This window comes from Jatropha curcas, chromosome 5, assembly GCF_041381405.1.
Source record: "Jatropha curcas cultivar XTBG-Jc1 chromosome 5, XTBG_Jcur_1.0, whole genome shotgun sequence".
Classification (NCBI taxonomy): domain Eukaryota; kingdom Viridiplantae; phylum Streptophyta; class Magnoliopsida; order Malpighiales; family Euphorbiaceae; genus Jatropha; species Jatropha curcas.
The window spans coordinates 4,864,472-4,886,284 of record NC_143155.1 but is presented as its reverse complement, the minus strand read 5'-3'; the positions used below and the strand labels follow the sequence as shown (position 1 = coordinate 4,886,284).

At 30.3% G+C, this 21,813-nt stretch overlaps 2 protein-coding genes and 1 pseudogene across 2 annotated transcripts; 1 reads left to right on the top strand and 2 right to left on the bottom strand.

Moving 5' to 3' along the window:
• The first annotated feature begins 739 nt into the window (after positions 1-739).
• On the top strand, positions 740-2,908 carry LOC119371306 (E3 ubiquitin ligase PARAQUAT TOLERANCE 3-like). Its single transcript, XM_037641190.2, has one exon. The coding sequence runs from the start codon at positions 1,162-1,164 to the stop codon at positions 2,794-2,796; it is 1,635 nt and encodes a 544-aa protein (XP_037497118.2). The 5' UTR covers positions 740-1,161; the 3' UTR covers positions 2,797-2,908.
• A 4,282-nt stretch (positions 2,909-7,190) lies between these two features.
• On the bottom strand, positions 7,191-8,965 carry LOC149496101 (uncharacterized; annotated as a pseudogene).
• Positions 8,966-17,847: 8,882 nt separating this feature from the next.
• On the bottom strand, positions 17,848-19,931 carry LOC149496100 (E3 ubiquitin ligase PARAQUAT TOLERANCE 3-like). The gene has a single exon (XM_089721072.1). The coding sequence runs from the start codon at positions 19,604-19,606 to the stop codon at positions 17,969-17,971; it is 1,638 nt and encodes a 545-aa protein (XP_089577198.1). The 5' UTR covers positions 19,607-19,931; the 3' UTR covers positions 17,848-17,968.
• Positions 19,932-21,813: the final 1,882 nt, after the last annotated feature.

Here is a 21,813-nt window from a genome sequence, read left to right as displayed (position 1 = left end):
TACCTGTAGAAGTACCTATGCCTGTATCGAAACCTGATAACTTCAGCTGAGCTTTCTTCCAAGATGCGAGCATACTTCTAGCTCGAGTAACCACATAATAAGGTCTTTCATCCACTTGGTTCCATTTAGCTCATTACGACTCAACCAAACACTCCATAGACCCATAATAAAACTCTCAAAAAATTCGCTCTCCCACACCTTGTGTAAATGTTCGAACATCTGTAAGAAGTTTGGAAAATTGCCAATGTTAAGTTGAACACCAAAAAACTGCCAACAGAATCTTGCTTTTGGACACTCAACCAAAGCATGTGCTAATGTTTTAGGGTCACCACAGTAATCGCAAAAAAAATAATTAAATTATAAAATAATAGAATGTTACATTAAATATATAGTGTGTTTATTAATTATTAAAAAATAAATATTAGTTTTTTACTATTAATAAAAATATTTATTATTTGAATTATTAATTATTGCAAAAAAAAGAAATCAGGAATTTTTTATTAACGAAATAAATTTATTATATCATTGTTAATTATTAAATAAAAAAATAAAAAATTTTATAATTTATTTGATTTCTTCAAATTAAATAATTAAATAAAAATTTTAATATAACAAAATTTCACATCATCAACTAAATTTTTCAGTATCACATCATATAATTAAATTTGATTGGGGACTTTCTCAACACGGAATTTATATTAGATGGCTAACTGTAATTTTAATTCTTAACTTTCTCAACACGGAAACTGTACATTTTAATTTTCGTTTTCTCCGATCAAGCAATCGGTTCAAACTCCATCATCTTTTCTGATTTGCGTTCTCTCGATTATCTTCTCCTCATTGAATTTTCTTCAGAATTCTCTATTCTCTTCTCTTGAATTGGAATTCCGAGGAAGGTTGACGTCGCCGGTGGGATTTCCATTGAAGGTCAGTGTCTCCAGTGCAATTCTCATCCAGGCGATTTTCTTCTAGTTCAACTGCGTCGTTTTCTTCAAATTCTGAAGGCTGCCGCCGGTGTGGGCACATAGTCGGCAATCAAATTTTGTTGTCGGTTTGATTTCTAATTTCCAGCCAGATTGTAATTGTTATTGAAGTAGCAAATAGAGATTGAAATCATTGAAAATTTGATAAAAAAATTGTAATTTCTGATATTCTATCGCGATGGGCATTCATTATAAGTTCATGAGTGCAAAAGATTACAATTCAATTCCATTAGGTAATGCTTTTATCTCTGTTCTTTTGTTGAAAAGGAAAATTGTTGAATTGAATTATAAATCAAAAAATAAATCTGATTCTAATGGCTTGTGTTTGGGCACTGATTTTGATCTCTTATTAATTAATGCTAAAACTAATGAAGAATATACTGATGATTCAATGTTAATTCCTAATAATTCCACTGTCTTGATTCGCCGTCTTCCTGGAACTCGGCATCGTAAGCCTATTGACGCTTCACCTATTCTTTTTGTTGAAAAACAGCAGCCAAAACGTGCCTGTGATAAGAAAACTGCTTCTGCTTCTTCTGGTACTTCTAGTGCTGGCTCTGCAAGTATTATTACTGATAATACTGGTTCTGCTAGTACTAGTAGTATTGGTTCAGGCATTAATGATTCTGGTTCTAGTAGTAATATTGGTTTGTATAGGAGTATGAATGTCTCTGTCACTGCTGCTGCTACCAATTCTAGTTCTGGTTTTGTTTCTCGAATGACAAAATCTACTCAGGACTCTAGATTATTTGATAATGGTTTGTGTCCGATACCTGGTATGGGGTCTAGCACGAATCTGGGTGAATTGGATGATGAGGATAGAAAGATTAAAATTCTAGTCAATACTCCGGCATTGCCCGGTTTGGGACTTGGGAGCGAAAGTGTTGGGGTTGGCAGAGTTGTCCGAAGAATGGGTGGTTATGGTTTTTGTGGTAGATTGGAGAAGAAAACACCTCCTGAAGGCTATGTATGTCGCAGGTGTAGATTTCCAGGGCATTTTATTCAGCACTGCCCTACTAATGGTGATCCAGATTATGATTTTAAAAGAATGAGGCCTCCTAGTGGTATTTCCAAGTCGATGCTGATGGCAAATCCAGATGGCCGTTCTGAATTGTTGAGTGTTGCTGCTGCTTGTACTGGTGTTTTGCAGACAAATGAGAAAGAAATGGAATGCTCAAGTTTGAAGAGAGCACGGCTTTTTACTGATATTCCGGAAGAACTTCTCTGTCCTCTGTGTAAGCAAGTAATGAAATATGCTGTTCTAACAAGTAAATGTTGTTTCAAGAGCTTTTGTGATAAATGTATTAGGGATCATCTACTTCTTTCTAAGCTGAACTGTGTTTGTGGAGCAACAGAAATGCTTACAGATTATCTTATTCCGAATATAACTGTTCGGAATACCATTAATCGCTTTTTAGAGTCTGGTTCTGGTAGTAGCAGTAGCCGTGAAAGTGCTAAAAGCAATTCTGTTCAAATTGAGAACAAGCAATCAGCTTATTGTTGTTCAACAATTCTATCTGCTGAATCATCTGAGAAAGAGCAAAGACAATCCGACTCGACACAACAATCTGCTAAGACAGCCGATGAAGAAGTCCAGCAAAAGACAGTTTCTAATGTGATAGGAAAGAAGAAGAGAAAGAGGAAAGCTTCTGAAAATGCAGAGGTTGTAAGCCATATGATGCCAGATGGCCCTTATGCCTATAATCCATATTGGGATGCTATGCAAGCAAGAATGGGAGGATATATGGTTCCTTATGGTGTTGGTGATGTGACATATGGATTGAGCCCTTTTGGCATGCCATTCCAACACTAGTAGATTTTTGAAAGCCATTCATATTTCTTTTCCTTCGTTTTAGTTTCTTAGCATTTTTAGGTTATCTGGATTCTCTTGTAATTGTTGTTTTACCACTTCAATGAAATTCCAATTTCTCCAAAAAGCTTTGCAGTTTGCACTAATTCATTGCTGGCTTTATTTCTTTCTTATATGCTTTTTTATATTATATATCGCAACTCATATTCACGTACAAGTCTGATCTATTTATAATAGTTTATTTCCGCATTCCACTATTTCATTATAGGAAGAGGAAGAATTCAATAACCACACACAAACTGACAATTGCTAGTGCATTCCAAAGCACTAGTGAATTGATGGCCATAGGTCAAGGAAACACTCCACTTGGAGGTTGGTGCTCTTGGGTTGTAAAATTAAATTTAATTATGAGGGAAAAAAAATATATTTTTTAATGAATTGTGTGAATGTATATATGGGGCAAAATTCAATTTGGACCCCAAATTATACCCATTTTGTCAAGTGAGGTCTCATGTCCTTATTGGATTTATTGCATCTAATTAAAATCTTAAATTATAATTTTGAGTTAATTAGAGAAAATTATTAATGGAAACTAACAAAATTGGTAATAATTTTTTTTTTTTTTTTTTTGGATAGAAATGAGGATTGGAACGCCTGAAGAAAAGAACACAACTAAAAAAAGAATGAATCAAGCTGCCAAAAGGGTGAGATGAAATGATAAGGATTCCCACTTTCCTAACAGAGATCTCGAGTTTGAACTATCGGTATGAAGTAACTTTAAAACTTGGTAGGGAGCACTTTACCCCTTCACAGGTCACACCTTGCGTATTTAACCTATTGTAGAAAATCACATAATTTCTCCAACACCAAATTTACCAACATGTGACACAAAATTTGCGATGCCCATTCCAATAACTAGTGCATTCAGTTTCGTGGCTTAATACTCATGTCGTATAATCCTGTCGGGTGAAACGAATGTTTCTTTTATTTATTTATTTTGCTTTTCTTTTCATACGAAACTTCTTTACTAAAACTCTCTAAAATTTATGCCACCTGGTGAAATAATGAGTCATGCGATTCGGGAATTGCATAGCTGGAATGAGGTTCAGACACTGTCTTAGTGGGCTGTAGAGATAGAGCAGGCGAATGGTATGAGTAAAGGCCATAGTTGGATTGGTCCTGTACCAGGCCGGGTCTCCCCTATCTTTCGTAGCATGCATTTCCATCCGTGTCACACCATCCTAATTTTAATCCCATTTACACTCCCACCCCATCTAGCTAGTCATCTTCCCTAGTTGGATCACACCTAGCCAATTATCCAAAAGTAATCGATCAAGACACTAGATGTGAGGCGATCTTATACTAAACGAAACTACCCACGACGAACGAAACAAGGGAATGAAAGGCCAGTTTGCATTGGGCGGTTGATAGTGCAATTTTTATGGCTGAGGGTAAAGTTGCCTATGGCGCGGTTGTTAAGGACTCTTCTGGCCAATTCTTGTGTGCGTTCTCCTCATGGTTCTTCGGGTATTATTCACCTAACATGGCTGAAGCTATGGCGGTAAGGGAAGCTCTAGTTGGCTTAAACAAGAATACTTCATCCATGTTGATTTGGAGATGGATTGTAGGGAAGTTTGGTTGGGTATTATTTCTAATAATATTCCTAATAATGAGTATGGTAATAACATTCGGGATTGTAAACTTTTGTTCAGTGAAGGCATCGATTTTAAGGCCAAATGGATTGGTTGACAAGATAATATTGTGGCCCATTCCTCTGATGGGTTGCTATCTCTTTGCTTGTCCCACAATTTGAAGGGATCCTCCTCATTTTTTTAAGGGAAAATAATTATTTCGTCCATGAGGTTTGCCATAATTATTTAATTAGTTTCCGACATTTATACAAATATTTATAACATCCCTGAGATTTACTTCTGTCTTATTAATTGGTTCTTTCGTCCAAAAAATACACTTTTTCCGCTAATTTTGAGAGGAAAAGACGAAATTATCCTTCATAAGTTTTCATTATTTCGTCCTTGAGGTTTGCCATAATTATTTAAATAGTCCCTGACATTTATATAAATATTTATAACATCCCTAAAGTTCACTTCTGTCATATTATTTGATCATTCTATCCAAAAAACACATTTTTTACTGTAAATTTTGAATAGAATGACCAAACTACACTAAATCCTTTAATTAACATATCCTCCCTTTCAACTCATTTGCTTTCCTTCTCACTCGCTCACAAAAATGGTATAAACATATTCCATAGAGCTTAAAGCAGAATGAATAACATCTACTTGAGCATCAAACATGTTCATGTACTTAATCTTTATATTTGCATCCAATGCATTACTTTGCTCAATAACCTCAGCAATTAATCCCAGAAACAGCAACCATATGCAAAATCTGCCAAAAAGAAGACCAATATAGCAAAGCAAAAATTTACACAGTACATTTATCTTACTCTTGTTCACTTGAAACCCGACACCACCATTAACAAATGCCCATATAAATTTTAAATCATAAATTGTAAACTAAATTTAAAGTAATCACCCAGTTTGATTTAAACCCAACATTGAACAAGCAGATTAGAAATTTAGAAAGTTACCCAAAATTTAGATTAAAATTTCTAAATTTTGGGTAAATTTAGAGGATTTAGGGTAGTTGAAAGGGATGATATGTTAATTAGAGGATTTAGGGCAGTTTGGTCATTCTATTAAAAATTAATAGTAAAAAGTGTGTTTTTTGGACGGAATGATTAAATAATATGACGGAAGTGAACCTCAGGAATGTTATAAATATTTATATAAATGTCAGAGACTACTTAAATAATTATGGCAGACCTCATGACGAAATAATGAAAACTTATAAAGGATAATTTCGTCTTTTCCTTTCAAAATTAACGGAAAAAGTGTATTTTTTGGACAGGACCAATTAATAAGACGGAAGTAAACCTCATGGATGTTATAAATATTTATATAAATATCAGGGACTACTTAAATAATTATGGCAAACCTCAGGGACGAAATAATTATTTTCCCTTTTTTTAATGATGTTTTAGGGTCTGATGTTTCTAATGTGCTAGGTTTTTTAACTTAGCATTGAGATCCTAGGTGTGGGTGGATGGGGTGGACCTATTAGTCTGGGTTAAAATGGATCTTTTTGCTAAATTTTTCCTATTTTTTAATGAAATTATAAGATTCAAAAAAAAAAAAAACTCTCTTAAATTATAGTAATCTAATAATTAAACACCAGATATCTAGTATCTTCTTTTTTTTTTTCTTTTTTTTAAAGAAAACTCTCTTAAATATATTATTTTCTATTAGTTTAATTAAAATATAAATAAATTCTGATTACAAAAATCACTCTCTTTTATAAACTACCTCGTTTTTTTAATATATAATTCATGTATTTGTACTTTATAATTAAGAAAAATATTAAGGTGGATGGGAAATATAATTATGTTATAAAATATTGGTAATTAAATATTTTAATTATAATTTAAAATGGAAAAAAAAATTAAACCACCAATTTGGTAATAGACAATTAGATGGGTGGAAGGTCAGAAGTTCATTAGATGGGATGAAACTCTTTTATATTTGGGAGAAGTACTATTTAGTCATTAAGCTTTGTCAAATTCACTACGTTGTCTCTCTATTTCAAGAATCAATTAAAAAGGTTCCGTAGTTTGTTATCATCCAACTAAAAGTTCTTCTGTCTAAAAAGAGATATTTTTTCCGTGAGTCAACCGAATAAAGTGTATCCAAAGGTGAGAGAATAAAATATAAACCCCAAAATACCCCAAAACAATCTAGAACCTCATCTTCTCTATATTGCCAAAGCCAACTCTTTTTCCCAAACTCTCTCTGCAATTTATTTTCTGTATCTTTATTAATCAATCCCGATCCCAAATCTCTATTGACAATATTTGATGAGCATTAGCGAAGCCATCTGCAAGAAATAAGTGGAAATGAAGCCTAGAAAATAAGGAATATGATGTAAGTGGAGAAAGTAGCTATTTATAGTATTACAATTATTTTTCCAAATTCAAAATTATGAACAAAATTACTATCCTTGCATAAATTAATCCAAAGGAATGTTGAACCCAAAACAAAGGCCTTACATAAATAAAATCCCCATCCTAAATTCCTAATCCCACTCCTGAAAAATCCAAATTTCAACTTGGGTTTAACAAAATCACCTTATCTGCATAACCCCTTACCTTATACTTCAATTCAATTAAATTCAATGTAATAAGAGAATTGTCATTTGAAAACATATCAATAAGTGAAACATACATCACTGAATTTCAATGGCGAAGTCAGAAACTTTGGCTAGTGGAGTCAATTTCATTCAAGATTAATATAATATTTATAATCTTAAAAAAATTTCAATTATCCTCGACGAGTTTTCATATTTTGAAAGCGTTGAATAATCATTTCATTATCTATACTATCAAATACATCTTTATCAATGTAAGTAACTAGACAATCATTCATCAATTGCTAAACCATTTTATTACGTAATCGATTCTTCACAATCTTCATTGAGGAAAATGCCATTTCCACACTTGTAGTTATAACTGGAAAAGTCAATGCTAATTTGATAAGCAAGTAGACTAGAGGATAAACAAGTTGTTTTTCTTTTTGTCTCAACCAATTTCTTAGCAAGATCACCAATTCCTTTAATATCTACAAAATTATCACTAGTTCGCACATCCATGATATAAGTTTCAAGTTGATTATCAAGAGCCATAAGTTCCACATCAGAAAATTTCAATGGATAAAAATGAGAAAGACGGATTAATTTCTCCTTATTGAAAGTTGAAAATGCATCGGTAGAACTCAAGCATGCAACACATAAAAGTAACTCTGCATTACTTTTTGTAAAACGATTATTGAGTTCTTGAAGTTGAAAATAATTCAATTTGATAATGATGTGTAACTTTTGTAGCATTGTGTAATGATCTTTCTGGAACTATAAAAATATCTTTCATTCTTGGAATGATAATAGTTTGTTTTTTACAAAAAGAAGAAATTTCAACTATCAAAGAATCTCAACCATCATCTCTCATTTGTTGTAATCTCTGCTTTGATATTTTAACTAGTGTCATTGCATTCACAATATCTTGATCCTTTCTTTCACCTCAGATAACTCATTTGTGATTCCCAATTGATAGAATATAAATATTTATCAGGTATTTAAACATAATTTGTAAATAAGACCTAATTATATTTTAGGATCAAACATTATTGTTTGGATAGAATTAGAATAGGATTAGGAGATCTTATTCATATTCTTGGCGAACATGTATTCAACAAGCTAATCAAGGTATACCTATATATATATATATATATAAAGGAATCAAACTATCTACTTAGCTATATAATATATGTGCACAGACAAATAATATTTCATTCAATTATAACTATTTATTGTTCTCCTACTGATTTAAACATTAGAGTGGTTTGAGGCCTAAGGCCCCCTCCTTTTTTGTCGCTTTTTCTTCCATATTTTTGAAATTTCTATATGGAACTATGGATGGATTTTTCTAAATCTATCAAATTAGTGCAGTAAGTGTGAAACACATCAAATTTTACATTAATCATATCATGCACATAGTGATATATATTTTTAAAATTCTTTGATTTGCTTTGAAAAATTATTTTTCATAACAATGTCAGGTCGCATAGACACTGTATTGATTTATATCATGTTACGATTAAAAAGAAAAACTTCTTTTGCTTTGATTTGGATTTTGCCTAAGGTAATTCTGATTTTGCTGAAGCAAAATCGCAAAATATTGATGGTTGCATACACAACAAAAGCAAGGGTTTAATTTAATAAAAATCTCAATCGGCTTAGAACTCTCAATTTTAGATGAATTTGTGATTTATTGTTTGTGACATGTCTCTTCTTATACATTGCATTCATAAATAAATTTTTAGCACAAGCATCATAATTAAATTAGTCATGTTAACCTGATTATAATTTCTTTACATTCTTAAATATCACAGAACAATATTTATTGCAGCAAAATATATGTATATCTGAATATATTATGTTAATCAATTTATAACCGTGCATGATTTTTCAACACCGGTACCCATATTTTGAATTTTATTATCATGTGTGAATTTTGCTTTGGTGTTATATATACATGTGCCATACTTATAAGGATGCATGATATGGGTTGAATACAATTTATAATTTATTTTGACTGTTATCTAAATTCTCTCGTGATGAAGATAATTAATCATATACTGTTTTTTTGAAAATAATTTATTTATTTATTTATTTGAACTATATAACTACATTATTTAATAGTCAAGTGCATGTATTAAAAAATAATAATTCGACCATTTGAGATAAAGGAGGAGAAAAGGAAAAAAGATATAAGTTTTCTCTCATTAATATTTTAATTCACATACACCTCACTTATAAGGAAAAATATATATATTACTATCTATTATTTGTTAAATTTATGTCTATTATTTGTTATAAGATTACTAAGTGTTTACCCAACACAATCGCTCTAAGTGAGCATCAAGGCTAAGTGCCTTAGAGCTACGTGCTCTCCTTATTGCTCTAAGTGAACTGACTGCTCAAAGTGAGCAACACTAAGTGCCTAAAATAACAAATGATAAATATAAACGAGACAAATTATTAAATAAAATAAAGATAAAAGGTATCACGAAGATATATTTAGACTCTTAGGACATAAATATCCTAGAATCGTGGGGGACAGCTAATAGAATATAAATATTTATCAAGAATTTAACCGTAATTTTTATACAAGACCTAATTCTATTTTAGGATCGAATATTATTATTTGGATAGAATCAGAATAGGATTAAGATATCTTATTCATATTCTTGACGAATATGTATCTAACAAAGATTCTAGCTTCAACTCTAATCAAGATCTATATATATATATATATATATATAAATGGATCAAACTCCTTGCTCAACTATGCAATATCTATACAATAGACAATATAATATCTCATTCAATTTCAACTATTTATTATTGTCCTACTGACTTAAACATCGGAGTGATTTCAGGCCTAAGACCCCACTTTTCTCTCCCTTTTTCTTGCATATCTTGTAGATTTCTACATGGCGCTATGGATGAATTTTTCTAAATCTATCAAATCCTATAAATGGATTTTTCTAAATCTATCACCAATATATTTTTCATCAAGTGTAAGTTAAATACAAATCAAATGATTGTATTAGTCTTAATAAAATACTAGCTTCACGTCTCTAATCAGAACTCAAACTATCTTGAAGAATACTTTGAAGAACATCAATAATAGATGGAAATAAGATAATCAAGTTCAAGAATGTACCATAGTGAATCTCTTGATTTTTTGCGTCCTCAAAGAAAAAGGAATGGTTGTAGTGTTTTGTTATTCTTACTGAAAGAGAAAATACAAATAAAAAGAAGAAAAAAAATTGACTCAAATTTCCACCATAAAAGCAACAAAAAAACTCTTGCACTAGTTTAACTAAAAAGCAAATGCAACCGACAACTTTGATAAGTGTTATTTTTATAGTGTTTTTAATATAGTTTTTATTAGAATTTTAATATTTTTTATTACTTTAATTATTTTTTATTTAGTTTTATTTCTGTTTTTATTCAAAGCTTCCTTGAATCATAATTCACTTAACCTTAAGGAAATTTATAGGGTTTTGGCACAAAAGAGAGCAAAATAAAGCAAAACACTCAGGCTCTAGCATGCCCTGCCCGTGCACCTCAGCACGCCCGTGCTGGATTCAAGGAAAATCAAGTGGAGACTCAGACTCTAACACGCCCAAGCCATGTTATATGGCACGCCCATGCCAAAAGAGGGCATCAACCCAAAGGCGTGTTTGCTTAAGCACGGCCCATGCTACATCTCATCATGGAAACTCAGAGCTTAGCACGCCTTAGCCGTGCTATGTGGCACGCCAGTGTCACAAATCCTTATCTAGCCGTGCCCCTGAGAACGGCCCATGCTGAACCTTCCTTAGAACTCAGGCTCCGGCACGCCCTGAACGTGCCGCACAGCACGCCCGTGCTGCGAATCAAGTTCTGTCTTGAGTCGAGAGCGCCAACCAATCCCTATCACTTACATAGGCCCACCTGAGATATTTTCCTGGCATGAAAATCAAGTTCTAATCCTATTTAGGCGCATGGAAGAGTCCTAATTGAGAAGAAATTCAAAGCCTAAACAGTTTCTTACTTCCAAAAAGATTTCTTACGTAATAAGGACTCTATTTCCTAAACGGAGTCGGATTTTCTCCTAGGAAAATCTATATAAAGAGAGGAGCCATTCATTATAGAGATATCTCCAGTTTTAATAATTTTTGTTCTATTGTTCTTCTCTCTCTCTAAGACTTCAAGTGTTCAAAATTTGTACCAAGATTCAAGGAAGCCGTCCAGAATTAACTGTTGACTAGTTTTTATCTCTAAACTCTTAATCTTGTTTTATTCTTTCATTATTCTGATTGATTATGAAATTTTTTATCAAGTATTATTGAGTTTTATTTAATTATTATGTCGAACTAAACCCTCATACTAGGGATTTGATGTAACTTAATTTCTTTTCCAATTTATAATATTAGATTTGTTTTTCTTTGTTCAAAGTATAATTTATTATTGAACTTAATGCTTCCAAGCAGAGTTTCTCCCCTGGATTGATTTATTTCATTAATCACTATCGGGAGAATGGTTTTTGATATGAAAAAGGTAATAAATTACATGAGAATAATAACTTGATGCGGAAACTATATAGTTTGACTCATGGGGGGTTTTCATAAGTTAATGACCTTAGGTTATGAATTCACAAAACAAACCATAAAACTTAATAATTTAATTCATGTTTGATTGCACTATTGGAAGATAGGTAATTAGACCGGGTTAAAATAGCTAACAAAACATCGAGAGAGTTTGTTAGTGATTTTAGGATTGTTTCCCCTACTTGAACAATTAAAATTGATTAACGAACTAATAAAAAAAATTGGATAGAATTAAGTGAAGTCAAAATCCCTATTAGTTTTAAATCCTTAATCCTTCTAATCAAAAATTGTTTCGCTTGATTTCTTTTTATTCTTCTTTATTCACTGAAGTTAGTTCTTAAATATAATTCTCTTTATTGCCGTTTAAATAATAATAGATTAATATAAATTTGGTATTTGGTATACAATCCCTGTGGATACGATACTTTTCTCACTCTATATTACTTGTTGCGATTTCGTACACTTGCGAAATTCACTGTCAAACTTCTATGGAGTTGGAGGTGAATCCAGTGGTGGCGGCGAACTGTGTGGCCTTAGTCTTGCCCGTTTCTGTTAAGCTCCGGCAGATTGGTTAGAAGCACTTCTAGAGGAAGGAGAAGATGACCCATTAAAACCAAACCAGATCTTGACTCATCTAATTGCATCAAACATTCCTACAAATAGAAATTCCCTTCCTTTTGATTCTTTTTGTAGATAGAAATGATAGTTTGTGGAGCTTTAAAAGCTTCTAGAGAGGAGTGATTAATTCATGTTGTTTATAAGATTTGGTTTTTGCTTTAATGGGAAGGTTAGAGATGAGAGGGAACTCTGTCATTTTTTTTAATTAATAAAAATAAATAATAAAGAAAGAAGTCAACAATAGCTAGTTTCCTGGTTTTTGTGTAAAAATTATAACAAAGACTTGTGGGTCCCACTTGAATGATATAATAAGGATATTTTTGCCTTTTTCATGTAAAATTAATGGAAAAAAATCTCTCTTTTTGGAATTAAAATGTCAATTATTTTTATTTTTCATTTCTTATAGAGTTATAAATTAAAATATTCTCGTAATAAAGTATATTCTGTAACAAGCAAAGCAACCTATGCAATGTTTACAACCAAATCCTATAAATATGAAGAAAAAAATTCTATGTAAAATAGAATAGTCTAAATATATATATATATATATATATATATATATATATATATATATAGATATATATAAACAGATAATATCATATTCAATCCGAATCCGAGCTAAATAAATATGGATATGAATATATAAAAATTTTAACAGATTAAATATGAATTTTGCATAATCCAATTCGATACATGGTTATCCCTTGTGGTCCTTCCATCCAAGGGCAGAGAAAGGAGGATGGGCAGAGGAAGGACGGGGAATTGGGGCCATATACTAGAAGTTTTATAAATTTTGTTTTTTAATTTAGTGTAAATTTTTTTTTCTTCACTTTAGTTTCCTAACTTTTGAAAAATTTATTTCAAGGGTTAAATATTTTTGGGTCCCTAAATTATAATTAAATTAACACTTAGGTCCCTCAATATTTGAGTAATTATTTTGAAAGACCTAAATAATGCTGCTATTGTATTGTGAGGCCCTTCCATTCAAATTTCTACCATTTTCTCCTTTATATGAGCTGAAAAGCGAATATTAAGTGGGAGTTAAATATTTTCGAGTCCCTAAATTATGACCAAATTAATACTTAGGTCCATCAACATTTGAATAATTATTTGCTTTTCAGCCATATAAACTGAAAAAATGTAGGAATTTGGATGAAAAGACCTCACAGTGTAACGGTAGCATTATTTAAATCCTTCAAAATAATTATTCAAACGTTGAGGAATTTAAGTGTTAATTTAATCATAATTTAGGAACCCGAAAATATTTAACCCTTATTTCAACCCTCAAATTTTAAAGTCTAGCGTTGTCCCTGCTTCCATCCATAAAGAGCATTCACTGTGTGCTATTTTCATTCAAAAAGGTTCTTTTAGTTAGGGATGTCATAGTTATTTTTTGAAAAAAAGGAACAAAAGTATTAATTAGAGCATACTTTAAAGACTCAAGTGTATTTTACCTTTAAACTATTTAAAATTAAAATTTTAGTATTTTATGATGGGGTTTGATTAGCGTTTGAATTGTTCACCAATGGGGGATGCAGTAAGGTTTGCTAAGTGGTCTGCACAGAAGTGGGATCTTGACCGTATCATCGTTGTTAAGTAGTAAATAATTCCAATATATAGTTTTGTTTTTAGGAAATATATATAGTTATTTGACTTATACTCATTGTTGATTTTTTATTGTTATTATTATGTTTTTGAACAGTGTCCCGAAGAATGGCAAATTGTTGCAGTCAAGCGATATAAAATCTCGTAAAGCAAAGGAAGACTTTAAGACTTCTGAAAGTAGCGTTCTAAAAACCTGATCGGTTAGAGAACAAGTGAATGTAGGAATTTATTGAATTGGAGGATTCGACCAAGTTCATAATATTTTTAAATATATTTATTAAATAAAATTGAAAATATAGGTTAAAAAAACTTTGATATCAAATAAAGAGTAGTTTCAAATTTCCCATTTATAAAAGGAATAACAATGAATATATAATTTTAAACAAAAAGAATAAAATATGACTAAATTTAATACTAAAAATATTAATTAATTATAATAAAATATATTATTATTTTTCACATTTGGCTTTAACATTAAGCAATTTAATTGTTTTAATTAATATATTAAGACTTTGGGTTTAGAAACAAATAGGTCCAAAAACTGAAAACTAGCTCAATTTTTAAGAGGCCTAAATTTTAAAAAGCCCAATATTTCATAGGAAAGCCCAAGTTTTGAATCAAACCGATTTTAACCGGTCTGGTTCACTAGTTTTTAGATGCTTTTCATCTAGTTTTTTACCGATTCAGGCTGATTTTTTTGATCTGCGGTTTTCTAATGCAACCCAAACCGGACCACAGTCCGATTTCTGATTAAACCGGACGGTCCAATATGGTTTTCAAAACATCGTTTAAAAGTAAGGCAAAATTATTAGCCCGTTTGGAACAAATAATTCCACAAAATTTTATAGAATTCATCTGGAAATTCAATATTTTGTGTTCGGAATGAAAAAAAAAAATACAGATTTAAATGTTAAGAATTGAATTCTATATAATTTAGTATGCCTAACTCAAATTATAATAAAATTGATAGAATTTCTAAATGAATTCCACAAAATTGAACCATTAAATTTTCATTGACGAAATTACCTTCTATTATAAACTCAATTGTTTTTACTCTTTTTTTTTTGGGAAAATTCCTACTAACGTTATTTTTTGTCTTTTTTTTTCCTTTTTGTTTACATTTTTTTTTTTTTGGAAAATTCCAACTGACGTTATTTTATTTCTTTTACTCTTTTCTTTTTTCCTTTTTGTTTACTTTTTTGTTTTTGGAAAATTCCTACTCACGCTTTTTTTTTTTTTCTTTTTACTCTTTGTTTTCCCTTTTGTTTACTTTTTTTTTTTTTGGAAAATTCCTGCTAACGTTTTTTTTTTTTTTTTCCTGAAATCTGATAATACCTAACGTTATGTTTTACCTCCACTATAAACTAATAACAACGTTAATTTTTTGTAATCTAGTAAAAACTTTAGTTATTACTGTGAAACTATAAAAACTTACTGTCAACAATTGTTTTCATATGCAATTGAAAACAGTAATAATTTGTTTAAATATTTTTATAGTTTTCAAATTAATTACTAAATCAATAAGACTTTTAACAATTAAAATAATTATTATGATGAATGTTAATACTTATATAATTAATTAAATAATTAAAAACATAACATGTTATTATATTGTATATAATAAATATAATTGGCGTTTGTTATTTATTTTTATTAAATTATTATATTAAGGGTATTATAAAAAATAAAGACAAATGAATTTTCATTGAAGAATTTATTCCAAACATAATTTTGTAGAATTCAATTGAATTCCTTATTTTAATTTATCACATACCAAACATGAAAAGTGATTTATAAATGAATTCTACTTAGAATTTATTTATAAATAAATTTTACAATTATGATTATTTGTTCTAAAGATAGTGTATATGTCTATCACCAGAATCTCATTCGTCTTCTAGGATGAAGTATCAATGGGCCAGACCTACTTATTTTCTATGAATATATGGAAAACACTGGCCTTAATAAATTCTTGTGTAACGTATTAAAATATGAAATTGATGATGTGGTATTTTAAATGGATGATTTTATTATAATTAATATTTTTATATTTAACAAATATTAAATTTTTATGAAATAGTTTTTCTATCAGAAAAAACTAATGGAATTATTATAGAGTCATAGTTAATAAAAATTAATTAAATAACATAATTACAATAACAAATAGAATTAAAATATTAATTTCAATTCACTAAAATTTATTTCATTAAAATTAAATATTCTTATTCCTCATCTAATTTGAATATATGAGAATTTTAAATAAATAATATAATTAATTAACTATATAAGTTGAATTACAATAATTTATTTGCAATAATTAATTGTGCTAATTAATATTTCAGTTCATTATTTGAGAATTTAAAAAAGAAGCTTATAGTTTTACTTTTTATTTTTTAATTAAAAATAAATAGGCAAGTTATTTAAATTAAAGCAACACAAATATAAATTATGATAATTTTTTGAAATTTACATTCAATTTAATTAAAAAACAGAAAATTATACAATTGCGCGGGTACATGATTAGTTAGTTTTTAGAAGTTGAAGAAGTAAATTATTAAATGTTACTCTTTCTGTCCACAAATGTAAATCGTTTAAGGTTTTTGCACGATAATTTCCTAAATTGTAATAAAATATTCATTAATTGGCTAAATTATCTTTATCTCACATTATTAATTTGACTAAATATTCTTTATCTCACATTATCTTGTAGAGTTTTATAGTAATTGAGGTCAATAATTAACACAAAAGTCCTGCATTAAATTACATGGAATGAGTACAACAAAGGAAAAAACATAATTAAATAAGACTTGGAATATACCGTCTAAGATTGCAATATTTCATTCAATTAATTATAGGAAAAATAATTAATTTGTCCTTGAGGTTTAATCAAACTAACTAAGTCATCCCTACAGTTTGATAATATTAATTAATTGTTCCTCAGGTTTACCTCCGTCAAATCGCTTGGTCCTTCCGTCTATTTTATCCAAATTTTTCCGTTAAAATATTTGAAAAAGACTAAAATACCCTAATACATAAGAATGGAAAATAATTAATATGTCCCTAAAGTTTGACCAAACTAACTAAATCATCCCTATAGTTTAGCATTATTAATTAATGATCCCCAAAATTTACTTCAGTGAAATCATTTGGTCATTCTATTTATCTTTTTCGTGATTTTTTTGTTAAAACCTTAAAAAAAATGACTAAAATATCATTACACTTAAGAAGAAAAAGACCAAACTAACCTAGGTTATTTGCTTTATAATGGAATGGCAATTAAGTCTTATCAAATTTACAACTGGAATTCTGCAAAAACGGTGAATTTTTTTTTTATTTTCTAAAATATTCTTACTATTCCTATGGTCCTACCTTCATTTCATTAGTTGTAATTTGTAATGGAATATATAACATAACTTGTTTTCTTGAATATTAATATCTAAAATTAAATGCCTATTACTTTTATTAAAATTAACTCGATGTATATTTTTCTTTTTCATCTTTTTGTTGGCGGCTCAATATAGTAAAGTGATACATTATGTTGATCAAAAAATTTTTTTGAGTGAATATCAAATAATCAATGTATTCCCTAACTCTTCGTTTTTCTTCCATGACAAATGAAAATTCTAACAAAGGTTAGTTTAGTTTTTTTTTAAAATATCAGGGTATTTTAGTATTTTTTTTGAAGGTTTTAATGAAAAAATCTGAAGAAAAAGGACGGAATAACCAAATGGTTTGACAGAGGTAAATCTCAGGGATTATTAATTAATATTGTTAAACTGTAGGGTCGACTTAGTTAATTTAGTCAAACCTCAGAGATGAATTAATTATTTACCCTTCTTAAGTGTCAAGGTATTTTAGTCTTTTTTTTAAGGTTTTAATGGAAAAATCTAGAGAAAATAGAGGGAAGGACCAAGTGGTTTGATTAATATTGCCAAACTATTGAGTGACTTAGTTAGTTTGATCAAATATCAGGGACAAATTAATTATTTTCCCTTAATTATATATATATATATATAGTACTTATTTGAGATGTACTGTTTTTTTGGAGAAATTGGAATTTCATTGAAGTGGTAAAACAACAATTACAAGAGAATCCAGATAACCCAAAAATGCTAAGAAACTAAAACCAAGGAAAAGAAATATGAATGGCTTTCAAAAATCTACTAGTGTTGGAATGGCATGCCAAAAGGGCTCAATCCATATGTCATATCACCAACACCATAAGGAACCATATATCCTCCCATTCTTGCTTTCATAGCATCCCAATATGGATTATAGGCATAAGGACCGACTGGCATCATATGGATTCCAACCTCTGCATTTTCAGAAGCTTTCCTCTTTCTCTTCTTCTTTCCTATCTCATTAGAAACTGTCTTTTGCTGGACTTCTTCATCAGCTGTCTTAGCAGATAGTTGTGTCGAGTCGGATTGTTTTTGCTCTTTCTCAGATGATTCAGCAGATAGAATTGTTGAACAACAGTAAGCTGATTGCTTGTTCTCAATTTGAACAGAATTGCTTTTGGCACTTTCACGGCTACTGCTACTACCAGAACCAGACTCTAAAAAGCGATTAATTGTATTCCGAACAGTTATATTCGGAATAAGATAATCTGTAAGCATTTCTGTTGCTCCACAAACACAGTTCAGCTTAGAAAGAAGTAGATGATCCCTAATACATTTATCACAAAAGCTCTTGAAACAACATTTACTTGTTAGAACAGCATATTTCATTACTTGCTTACATAGAGGACAGAGAAGTTCTTCTGGAATATCAGTAAAAAGCCGTGCTCTCTTCGAAGTTGAGCATTCCATTTCCTTCTCATTTGTCTGCAAAACACCAGTACAAGCAGCAGCAACACTCAACAATTCAGAACAGCCATCCGGATTTGCCATCAGCATCGACTTGGAAGTACCAGTAGGAGGCCTCATTCTTTTAAAATCATAATCTGGATCACCATTAGTAGGGCAGTGCTGAATAAAATGCCCTGGAAATCTACACCTGCGACATACATAGCCTTCAGGAGGTGTTTTCTTCTCCAACCCACCACAAAAACCATAACCACCCATTCTTCGGACAACTCTGCCGCCCCCAACACTTTCGCTCCCAAATCCCCAACCGGGCAACGCCGGAGTGTTGACTAGAATTTTAATCTTTCTATCCTCATCATCATCTAATTCATCAAGATTCGTGCTAGACCCCATACCAGGAATCGGACACAAACCATTATCAAATAATCTAGAGTCCTGAGTAGATTTTGTCATTCGAGAAACAAAACCAGAACTAGAATTGGTAGCAGCAGCAGTGACAGAGGCATTCATTCTCCTATATAAACCAATATTACCACCAGAACCAGAATCATTAATGCCTGAACCAGTACTACTAGTACTAGCAGAACCAGTATTATCAGTAATAGTACTTGCAGAGCCAGCACTAGAAGTACCAGAAGAAGCAGAAGCAGTTTTCTTATTAGAGGCACTTTTTGGCTGCTGTTTTTCAACAAAAAGAATAGGTGAAGCGTCGATAGGCTTACGATGCCGAGTTCCAGGAAGACGGCGAATCAAGACAGTGGAATTATTAGGAATTAACATTGAATCATCAGTATATTCTTCATTAGTTTGAGCATTAATTAATAAGAGATCAAAATCAGTGCCCAAACACAAGCCATTAGAATCGGATTTCTTTTTTGATTTATAATTCAATTCAACAATTTTCCTTTTCAACAAAAGAACAGAGATAAAAGCATTATCTAATGGAATTGAATTGTAATCTTTTACACTCATGAATTTATAATGAATGCCCATCGCGATAGCAATATCAGAAATTACAATTTTTTATCAAAATTTCAATGATTTCAATCTCTATTTGCTATTTCAATAACAATTACAATCTGGCTGGAAATTAGAAATCAAACCGACAACAGAATTTGATTGCCGACTATGTGCCCACACCGGCGGCAGCCTTCAGAATTTGAAGAACAAAGACGCAGTTGAACTAGAAGAAAATCGCCTGGACGAGAATTGCACCGGAGACACTGACCTTCAACGGAAATCCCACCGGCGATGTCAACCTTCCTCGGAATTCCAATTCAAGAGAAGAGAATAGAGAATTGTATTGTTCCGTGTTGAGATTAGCCATTTATAGTTGTGGGACCCCGCGTAAAAAGCACGCGGGTTAAAAATATCATTATTTGGTTATTTCCTACCGTTTTTTATTTGTTTAGTTTTTTTATTAGAAGTTCAAAATTATATTATTTGTTTATTTTCAAAAACATAACTTTGACAAAAGTGTTCCTTATAAAAAATTTCTCCTCTCTCCTCACAAGGGGTGAGCAAAATTTGCGAACCAACCAAACTAAAAATCAAACCGATTCATTTTGATATGGCTCGGTTTGTTGCCTAAAAGAGATTCGATTAGTCGGTTCGTTTAGTTTGAACTGAATTTATTATTTGGTTCAATTCGATTATACAAACATTCAGTGGTTAATTTAGAACCGAACCAAAATGTTAAAAACTAACAATAATAGACCGAATTGATTGGTTCGATTCATATACAAATTTTGGTTCGGTTTAATTTATTGTAAAGAAATTTCGATTTATATTTTGTGGCTTTAGTTCGGTTTGAACCGAACCGACTGTTTGCGCAGCCCTACTCCTGCCTCTGAATAAATTTCATCAAAACTTAATTTTTCTTTTTATTTTCATATCTACTCCCATTTTCTTTAATTATTGTAAACAGATCTCATTAAAAGAGATTGATTGTTTTTTACTATGAATTTTCATGATGATTTTGAAATTAATATTAAAGCGAATCTATAGTTTTTTTATCAGGATTTTATGGTTTTCATGATGTTGGGATAATTATAAGAAAATATTGTGAAAATAAGTTGGAAAATTTTGTCTGACGTTCGTATTCGTATTCGTCTTAATAGCAATACCTTAAAATAATTTCTTGCTGACAATGTTTTTAACTAGATTGGACATCGAATTGGCGTAATGACTAGGTCACGATTGGATGAGGTGAATTCGGTTCAACCGAATTTTGGCTTTTTTTTTATTTGAATTTATAAAAAAAATTCAAAAAATTCAAAAGATTTTATAGAAAAAAAAAATATATATAACCATTTATAATAATCAAGTATCAAGAATAAAAGTAACTTTGTATACCAATATAATAATAATAATAATAATAATCAATTTTTAAAATAAAAATAAAAAATAAATATAAATATAAAAAAATAAATTCAAAATAAAAAGTTATGAAAATAAATTTTAGTAATTGTAGTGGCATAGACTATGATAAATGATTAAATGTACTGAAAACACTTTAACTAAGAAAAATCGATATAAGTGTACATTTATTTTTCCAACAAGTAGTTTCTAAGGTAAATTGGTGAAGTATCTTGTGATCGAGAGCACTTAAACTCTAAATCTCTCAATCTTTATATAAGTGAGAAGACCAATCAGACGACATCTTATTAACATCTGATTAACTTTAAATCGTCATTATATATCTTTTTTTTTTATTTGTTTACTTCTATTGTTAGAAGTCTCGAAATTAACATTATTTTTTTATTTTTTTATTAATTAAATTTCAGATGGTGTTATTTTGAGAGTAGTAATTGTTAACACCAGAGTAATATCAATTTTAAAAATATAACTTAAAAGTGCTCTAAAATGTAATCTACCTAAACGGAAAAAAAATGTAATGCACCATTATTCTAAAATGTATGAAAACGAAAATGAAAATACCAGATAATTAATAAAAAAATAACTAAATAACTAGATAATGTTCAGATATTTCTCTTATGTATTGTCATAAGCTCAATGCCACAAAATTTTAGGCTTCATTTAGTTCACAATGGCCGATTTCCCAAGAAGTATACTTTTCAGAAAGTATAATTTGTATGTATTTGGTACGCAAATCAACTTCCTAAAGAGTGAATCTCTCAAACTACAAATTACAATAATAGCCATAATATAAATTTGAGTGAAATTTAGATTATAAGATA